This window comes from Pyxicephalus adspersus, chromosome 5 (assembly GCF_032062135.1).
Source record: "Pyxicephalus adspersus chromosome 5, UCB_Pads_2.0, whole genome shotgun sequence".
Lineage (NCBI taxonomy): Eukaryota > Metazoa > Chordata > Amphibia > Anura > Pyxicephalidae > Pyxicephalus > Pyxicephalus adspersus.
In genome coordinates, this window is record NC_092862.1 from 131,055,214 (window position 1) to 131,065,057 (window position 9,844).

Consider the following 9,844-nt stretch of genomic DNA (forward strand, 5'->3'; position numbering starts at 1 on the left):
CATTACCATAATACATGCCAATTGTGCTTGTTCACACACATTTTTAATGGGGTGATGACTGTCCCCCAATTGTGCTTTTATGTTGTCCCCCTGTCTCATTGCCCTGGAGACTACAACTGGTTAGGTTAACACACATTGTGCACATATTGAACACCATTTTCAGTTTTAGGAAGCCATTCCAAAACAATGGAGGTGTGTATGCTGTACATGGAGTGGTTAAAAAAGGTTGATTGCTTTTGGGTTGTCATTGACAATTACTAGCCACTCAGCACACATTATGCATCACTTCAGCTTTGCCATGTGTTACATGAACACACAACTTTCTAGTATGGACAAGTCCTTAGAAAAATTTGATCACATTTGAGTTTTTTGGCTTGAATTTGAAACTCAGCACTTGTGGCAATCATATCTATTGCAACCACTCCTCCCAAGTCATCATCTTAATATCGCAAAAAAAAAAAAAAGCTTTTTTCAGTTAGTCAAACCTGTCTTTTAGGCAACTCATAGACAGCTCAAGAAATGGAATAAGGCTTCCAAATCCAAGCAAGACGTGCAGCTGCGGAACTGTCTAAGATGTTCTAGATGGTGAGGTGTTTTGAGGTGTATTGACTTAATAAGTCATTGTATATGGTCTCCCTATTAGCATCATGCCACCACCTTCAATAGATTTATGCAAGAACTCAATCTACTGTTACTAATAAGCTAGAAGTGCACAGGCTGTGGATCAATCTACCACAGTTGCTAAGAGTGGTGATCATTTGATAAACAGATGGAACCCAGCACCGCATGAATTAATCTGCATCAGTAACATGGAAAAATGTTTAAAGTTGTTGTACATTAGGATTAAAAGGAAAAGGTAAACAAGTTTTCTCAGGATAAGTTGCTGCCTGTGTCCTGTTTTAAAGATTTACCTCTTCTATCACTGATGAGAAAATCCAAAACTTAAAGCTGTTACTGCAACTGGAAAAAAAAATAATTTTTTTTTAATGCAGTGACAACTACCCAATAATAGGCTTTCCCACTTAGGAAACATTTTTATATATTCTCCCAAAGGTTAGGGTTGGAGCCACCTAAGGTCCTCCAAACTAAACCTGCTAAGTTTTGTCTTTATAGAGCTGGAATTTATAAAGGTTTTTCACAAACCGTTCCCACAAGTTTGGATGTGTCCATTTGTGTAAATGTTTTGTATTCCATAGCAGTAGCATTATTAGCACTGTTTTTTGGAAACACATCAAAAATGTGCCCACATATTTTTACACAAGGTTCTTTAAAAAGTTTCCCCAGTTTTTTCAACTGTATTGAAGAATTTAAAAAACAAATGACATTACCTTTCTACATAGTCACCGTCCTATGTGATGCATTTTTCCCACCGTCGTACCAACTTTTTCATGCCATCAGAAAAAAATTTTTTGGGATATAAAGCCTAACCGCTGATGCACTGCTGCTTTCACATCATAATCACATGAGAATTTGCTTCCTCATAAAGCTTCTCTGAGCAGTCAAAAATGATAGAATCTTCAGTAGCATGAATGTGTAACTCCTATATAGCTTTTTCCATAGAAGACCAGGAATAGGAATAGGATATGTTAAGTCTCAACAATTGCACAGCACTGTTATGCGATTAGGCAAGTAAGGCTGTGCCAATATGTTTAGATATTACCACATATTTAAAAGATAAATTACATTTAGCTAATCACTTTTACGTGTCCAACAAATGTTAAAATATCACAGAATTACTTAAATAGGTAACAGCTTGCTGAAGCTTAATGCAATAAAGTTGGATCAACGCCTACCTTTGCTAATTATGCTGCATGATTTAACTGAAATAAGCAACAAATGCTCAGCCTTTTTAAAGAATCGTAGAGTTGAAAATGTCTTAATAGAACACATAGGCTCCCTTGTTCATTCGATGTGCCATTGACTATTTTTCTGGATGGTTAGACAGAGACAAACTTCACTAAACATCTTCCACATTTTCTCAGATTGCAATATCAAATTGTTTCCTAAATTCTACTGACATTCAGCTGTCCAAAACGGCAGATGGCAGTGGAAAAACTGCGTTGATAAGATTATTTTTTTATCAATAGATCCACCCTTGTGTTTTCTTTTTCTATTTTTCTTTTCTATTTCTCTTTGGTATCCAATATCACATAGTATCTGTCCGCTTACATTTAGCATACTGACATACTTAGCAGTGAGTAAACTCATTCATTTTGTTCAGCTTACTGTGTACCACAAGAAAATTTTAATGAACCTGAAGCATTTTTAATATAGCACAACACAACCTACAAATAACCAAAATTTGTGTGTTGTGGTGCAAAAAAATACACATGAGTGTCAGTATGTACCAATGTTGTGTTGCCATTTAAAATAAATAGCACTTGATTACACAGCTTTCAATTTTGTGTTTTAATGTGTAGTAAACCACTCATTTCACCACTTTATCATACATACAGATTTGCATAGAACCCTATACTTCCTTTTTATACTTTTACTTATATATATATTTTTATATTACATGCAAACTAAGCTGCACAGCAAGTGTGATGCAGATAGGAACATGAACAAACCATGAGGGTGCATTCAAAGCTGTGTTTAGATATGGTGTAGGAGCAGTCTTATAATGAAGGGGTGCAAAACATAAAGTGGATTACAGTTTGTCCCAGAAATCTGTTTAAATAATAACTCACTGTGTGCTGCCATGATTCCGCACACCATGACTGCATTCCTGCGAACTGTCTTATCTTCATGAGAGATGAGCTTAGATAACGATTCCACTGCACCAAGTCCTAGAAGTGTTAGTTTATTTTCATCTCCTGCAGGAACAAGATTTAATAATTTAGTATTATTGAAAGAAATTACACCTTGTTAAAGAATCAATAAAAGTAAGTTGGGTGACCTATACAACACTAAAACAGAAAATGAAACAATAAGCAACATGGTTCTAAATGTTTATTGATGGTCTGTATATGTGATATTTGCTGCCATTATTTCAACTATTGGAAATATTGCCATTTTCCCAGATTGTAGATATAGCATATTATATGAGTGTTTTGGCATCTGCATAGCTTGTTATTGAAAGTTTAATACACAAATGAAACTATGACCTCCCATGAAAAATGTATGCCAAAGCACCTCATTTAAAGTGCATCTGCACCTACAGTTTTACCTTAGCATCCCTCTAAAGTCGCACAAATATCTGCAGATACTGCAGCTTCATGTAATGGAGTAACAACGCTGCTGCACTGCTCATAAATTCAATGTAGTGTTGTCAATCTGTTGCTCCTGTTTGCTTGATTTCCATTTAAGGGATAACAGAAAACAAACAACTACATAGACTGCAACTCCTTTTTTTAATTATCTTGATTGCCTTGCTGTTAAGATAATGCAAAACTCTAATGCACTGACCCTGGATTTTAAAAGTATTGACACCAATGACAGCCAAGGAACCAAAAGTTTCAGAAAACACAAAAGTCTGAAATACTCAACAGGCCAAAATAGGACAGCAAATCACAAATTATCAAACCAGGGCCAGTCCCGGGTCTTTAAAATGTGTCCTCTTGTGGTGACTAGGAACAGCAGGAAAGCAGTGTAGTATATCATTTTTTACAAGAAAAAAAGATCAAGTACATTTACTCACAGTGAAATGTGTTTTACAGGCATTGGTATTTTGTTCATAGTTGAACGCACTTATGATATACTTTCCCTTTAGGGGGATTGCAAACATTTATGATTTCTTGGTGTTACTTCAAAATAAACAAACCTTTCTGTGCAAACTTATACAATGCATCACAGGCCTTTGTGAGAATTTCTTCTTCTGGAGATTGGAGCATCAACACTGCTGTTTCAGCCTTCTTAGTTTCAACTGCTAATGGATCAAACTGGAAACAGAAAAGAGCAAAGAACATTACTTTCCAATCCTTTGTCAACACATAATACATCATATTTCATCAGAAACTTACTAGGATACACTTACAAGAGTACTGTAAAAACCCTAATTTTAAAGCAGCAGTATGGCTTTTCCACTGTGTTGTGCTTTATACTGTAGATGTGCTTTACTCCTTGCTTGATTCCAGACTCAGAAGCAAGAGAAGCACTATTACATTGAAAGAAAAAAAGAGCCAATAACATGACCTTTCAAAGTAATTTGACTTCTGCTCCAATGCAGCATTAACAAAGAGAAAGCTCCATGGTAAACCACAGGCTTTATATCACAGCGTTTGCAAGGAACGCAGAAGTGTCCAACAAATAGCACCGTCAGCTCTCCAGGACAGGCACCTTACTGCACTTCTAGCAAACATGGGCAGACTGTCACTTCTAATACAATGGCAGGTTTAAAACACATTTGGAATTCAACCCAATAATAAGCACTCAATTTTTGGGTCCTGAAATAGGGGCCATAGTGTTGGTACATTTAGTTTAAAAACACTCAAGTCATGTTATGTATAAGGATAAATCAAGATGTCCAATCTGAGGGGTGACTCCACTTTCCACTTAAAATTGTAATAGCAAAATATTGTAGATGAATTGGCAGTGTCCCCGTATTCAAAGATTTTGGGAAACTATTTTTAATATTTATACCAAAATGATGAGAACTTATGTGTCTGTGAGGCCTGAGATTGGACTGTTGTCTATTCTTCCCAGGTCGGTATCCTCAGCTAAGTCTCTTACGTTTTTTTCTCTCAGCTGCACGGCTATATAATCACAGTACATCCTTTACTTAGACGTGAGCTGTTTGTTTAAATTTTTATGAGATCACTGGAATTTTGTTCATTGCTCTCTTAATTTTGGTTGAATTCTAATGGTTTCATTTGGCAGGGCTTTCCCAGGTGGATATTTTCTTTACTTCTCTACTTTTCTCTAATGCTTCTGGTATTTTAGGAAAGTTAAATGTACCACTTACAGTACACTGTTGTTTTTTGTTGGATTTTGTTGCTTTTTACAAGCTTTTGCCCGAGTACTCTTTCAGATATAGACATCCATTATGTATGTTATAGTTGGTAAGTTATAGTTGGTTATGTGTTAGTTGGCTGAGTCTATATTACCTTTATTACCATAATTGTTACCTATATGAAGTGCATGTCTTTTTTATATTATAGTTTGCTCTTTCCCTTCCGTTTTGTATGTTTTTTTTGTTTAAAGGATCTCAAAAAAAAAATTATTGCCTGTACATAAAAAATATTGTATATGTGTTTACTGTATATACAAAGTATTTTATATGTTTTTGGTCTTCTGACAAATGGATTGGAGAAGCACAAAATTAGTAACAAATCTGCTCAACGTAGTTTTATCAGTGTACCCAGTTGTTTTTTTTGTACTATGTATTATGACTTGTACAGTGCAAAAAAAATAATGGAGTTTTTTGAATTACTAGTAATAATGATAACTTATAACCCCACCCCTACAAAATGTATGCTGTGTATTTTTACCTCTGCAGCACAGCCTTCCCCCTACATTAGTCAAAATCAATAGTGAAACCAATAAGTGTGCACAATGAACTCGATTAAAGCACAGAATGTGCACAGCCTGTCAGTCTGGTGATTTACTGGTTTGAATAATGATTGTAGTCTTTTTGGAGAATTTTGTAGTTTGAGAAATATACTGTACAGCACCAGGGAGTTTGAGTGTCTCAAAGAAGCATGGTCTAAATTAAGCCATTGGAAGAAGAGCATGTATTAGAATACAAATTGGCCCAATGGGAAAGCATTGCATACTCAACTAAATCCAGTGTATAGATTCTATTGGCTTGATTTATTAAAGCTCTCCAATGCTGGAGAGGATACACATTCATCAGTGAACCTGGGTGATATCACAAACCTGGAATGGATGTGGTTCGGGACTGAAAACATTTGCTAACAAATAGCAAATGGCTTTAAAGAAACCCAATCTAGGTTTGCTGGATCACCCAGCTTCCCTGATAAAAGTGTATCCTCTCCAGTCTTGGAGAGCTTTAATAAATCAGGCCCTATGATGTAAATGACTAACTTACCACATCTTTTGGTGGTGCTTCAACTTCTTTCTTGACTTTTTTCCCCATTCTAGAAAAAAAGAACAGGACAACCAAATATGATGTAAAACAAACTTTGACGAATTATTACAAAATAGAGTTCATCCAAGACTACATGCCCATCCAAGATGACTCTCTTCGTAGAGTGACAATCCTGCTGTTTGATTTCACTGCAGAACAAGTTGTCACTCTATTAAAAAAAATACATAAAGATATTTACTGGATTTACATCAGTCGACGAGATTGGGTGATGCAGGCAGAAGGAGGAAGAAGAGGAAGGAAGATGGCGGTCCCCAACACTTCCTCCACGCCACGCCACACAATGAGCCAATATCTAAAATTTATACAAAGGAAGACCAATACAAATAAAACCCCAGACCCCCTGCAAAATTTGTACATGGCAAACAAATAGTGTGCATGAACAAATATATTGAACAATCTAAAGTAAACATTTAGGACTGCCATGTTATTTATTTTCACCTGGATGGCTCAAAAAATTGTGATCCAAAGAAGGGTGAACCTTGTGAATAAATGTGTTAGGTTTTAAAGGAAGTCACACAAGGGCAGCAGGCACAGTTCATTAAATCAGTAGCCAAGCAGCTAGACATGAAGTCCAGCGTATGGATCCTGATTCTATTATTTACCATTATTATTCTTTACTTTTAAGGCACCAACCTATTATGAAGGGTCATACAATAAATAGGGGTTGCAGATGACCAAAACCGCATATTAGACCAGCGAGAATTTTGGTGGTCAGCGGCTCTGGCCAATGCCCCCTTCGAGCGGGGTCACGAGAAGGATGCCGCTGGTGGAGCTCACCTGCCAGAGCTGCGGACCATGTTCCCCGTACGAAATGCAAACCCAATAAGTGGCCGGCTGTGTTTCTGGACACAAAACGCCCACTCCCCTATCGAATTTACAGATCTCCAACGGCAGAGTGAGCGGGTTCTGGCATCATGACGTCACTATGGGGGAAGTTTCTTCCCCTTTGAGTGACATCTGGCTCCCAGCCAGTTGTCACTCAACTAAACAAAATAGTACCTCAGAATTTTAAGCGTTACTGTACCCTGAAAAAGAAGCTAAATAGCCGATAGCCTGTCAGCACGATCATCTTCATGACTGACAGTACCAGCATCCTCAGCAGCAAGAACAGCTTCATTTTATGGAGGAAAAGCAAGACCTAACAGCTGATTCTGGACTACAGCACCATCAAAACATAAACAGAGTCTCTAGAAAACTGTGTAAATTTGAAAATGCACTCCGAAAACTGAAGGATCCGGATTATCGAAGGCCGGATTTTTGAATGTCAACCTGTATTAATAAACAAGATTTACATAGCGCGAACATATTACGCAGCGCTCTACATTAAATAGGGGTTGGAAATGACAGACAGATATAGACAGTGACACAGGAGGAGAGAACCCTATCCTGAAGAGCTTACATTCTAGCAGGTGGGGGGAGTAACACACTTCAAATAATATTTTCCCTGCTTGGTCTATTCTCACCAATGCATGTTGTATTCTGTCCATAGTTTGAGTTTATTTTGTATATTTTGGAAAGAAGGTGAAATTGTTGGAACATCTGTCGGAGGCAATTCTATTTATAGTTATCTACGGTATATCCCCATTTTGGAGATTTGCCCAAGGAAATTAAGGTGGAATTCACCACAGAAATAAATATCATTGTAAGGACAGAATATAACTCAAGTGTTTTCCCATTTGGGAAGATTTCAGTGTGGTTAGAGCACCTTACCATTTTATCCCAGAAGTCACTCTTCTACCTGGATACAGACAAATAAATCTTGAATGCTTCAATATTACAATATTCTGCATTCCGTTTCCATTAAGGATGACCAAACATCTCGACCCCACATAATTGCCCGTGCGCACAGTGTCATTGTGATTTTTAGGTCTGTTGTTTATCATTTGCATGGGACAGATGATACGTCTCACCTTTCAAGATGATGAATGATAGCCCTGATACAAAACCGTGGCTATGGAGCATTTACATGGTTTTACATGCAAACAGCCAATTAAATTTGTGACAAAGATAAGCCTGAGCAGCGGCTGGAAACGACACAGAGAATTCTGGATGACAGCGACATACACATGGAAGATTGAGACCATGTGGAAATGTTACAATAAAGGAATACTGAAGAGGTCGACTACAAAATGCAGACTTGCTTTAGTTATATTTTGCAATAACCCAGACTGTCCTGATCCCTTAAAGTGTATGTAAACCCTATCAATGAGCTTCTTCTGTTTGCACGCTTTTGGGTTTAAAGCTGAACTGTATTTAGCACCTTACAAATACCCCCAATCCTCCCTCTCTCCTCTTTCTGAATAGTATACCTTGGAATATTTTTTAAATTTCCTTGACCCTGTACTGTGCAATCCCCTTTCTTAGCCCTTTATATGCTACTACAGGGGCTGCAGAAGACCTGGGATGAACCAGAAGGAGGAGTCCAATGTTCCTGCCAGTCTCTGTGACCAATCAGATGCTGGCGGCATGTCAGTATAAGATCTCTCATGACATGTTGTACATTATAGTGTGCAAGAAACACTTTATGAGTCCTATTTACTGAAATTAATATTATTATACAGGATTTATATAGCGCCAACATATTACGCAGCGTTGTACATTAAATAGTGGTTGCAAACAGACAGACAGATACAGACAGTGACACAGGAGGAGGAGAGGACCCAGCCCAGAAGAGCTTACAATCTAGGAGGTAAGAACAACATTTCCTGTGGTAAATCTTCTCCCTTTGCTGAGCTAGTTTCCTAAACAATTTTCTACTAACGTTTGTTATCAGTTATCCTCTGCCACTGCTGACAGTACAATAATTCACAAACTTTGGACTCTTTAAAATATATTTTTGCTCTGTTAGGACAGAAGGTGCGATCCTTTAGTACAAGCTCTCTGTTACCCTTTACCTGTTTGAAAGAAGCACAATGATAAGCTCAAAAGTAGAATGATAGAACAGCAGAACAGTACACTTTGGCAATGACACTGGTTTTATCAGCTCCCTGTACTGCCTCTCACACACTGTATCAGCACATAGGCATCCCTGCACAGACTACATTTTCAAACAGACCACCATGGTAATGCCCACATTTGAAGCCGAGACTACATGACTGACAGAGAGAAAGCAAATAGGAGGATTGGGCTGGATGATACTTGTAGTGCATGACAGACAGGTATAGAGGGGGGCTACAAGATACCTAGTACAACTTCTAAAGCTAGCTGTGTAAAAGTCGCAGTGTGCTCAAAAATGCAGCTAAAAGTACAGGTAAAAAAAGGGGTGCAAAAATAAAGCTAAGTTGGGGTTTAGCTTTATTATACAATTTCAAAGTATTTGCTATATCGTTTTCTGTGCTTTTTACCTTTGCTGTTTGTTTTCAGTTACATGAATAGTAATCATTACTACAGAACAGCCCCTGTGCTGATCCTGCCTTAAATCCAAGTAGCTTATTCCTGCTGAGCAGAAGAAGATGTGTTCACAAGTCTTACCACACTTCATGTTCTAGAGCAGCGTTTCTCAACCAGGATTCCTCCAGAGGTGGCTAGGGGTTCCTTGAGCAATAAGCAGTTTGCAACTCGCCGATCATTTACCACTGACACCAATATTCTATCGGGCTCTCTGTTAGGGTGACATACCATCACACTAATGTACTGTGAGCTGAGGCTATTTTTATTATTGTCAGGGGTTCCCTAGGACCTAAAAGTTATTTTAAGGGTTCCTCCATGTTAAAGATGCTTGAGAAATTCTGGCTCTATCACATAAAAGAAGTCACACGGAAAGAACATTTACCTGAAGACCCAAGTTGTTCTCTG

At 37.8% G+C, this 9,844-nt stretch overlaps 1 protein-coding gene across 1 annotated transcript; it reads right to left on the reverse strand.

Moving 5' to 3' along the window:
* Positions 1–2,595: 2,595 nt before the first annotated feature.
* On the reverse strand, positions 2,596–6,134 carry LOC140332115 (armadillo repeat-containing protein 3-like). The gene is made up of 3 exons (XM_072413410.1): positions 5,990–6,134; positions 3,764–3,881; positions 2,596–2,816 (listed from the first exon to the last, which is right to left on the reverse strand). The coding sequence occupies exons 1-3, from the start codon at positions 6,035–6,037 to the stop codon at positions 2,596–2,598; spliced, it is 387 nt and encodes a 128-aa protein (XP_072269511.1). The 5' UTR covers positions 6,038–6,134.
* Between the last annotated feature and the right edge of the window lie 3,710 nt (positions 6,135–9,844).

Excerpts from the sequence above, each read along its gene's own strand:
- LOC140332115 (XM_072413410.1), bottom strand. The coding sequence starts at position 6,037 with ATGGGGAAAAAAGTCAAGAAAGAAGTTGAAGCACCACCAAAAGATGTG. Across the intron at positions 3,882-5,989 it reads AAGCACCACCAAAAGATGTG|TTTGATCCATTAGCAGTTGA; the intron begins GTAAGTTAGTCA and ends TTCTGTTTCCAG. Across the intron at positions 2,817-3,763 it reads GTATAAGTTTGCACAGAAAG|GAGATGAAAATAAACTAACA; the intron begins GTTTGTTTATTT and ends TTGTTCCTGCAG.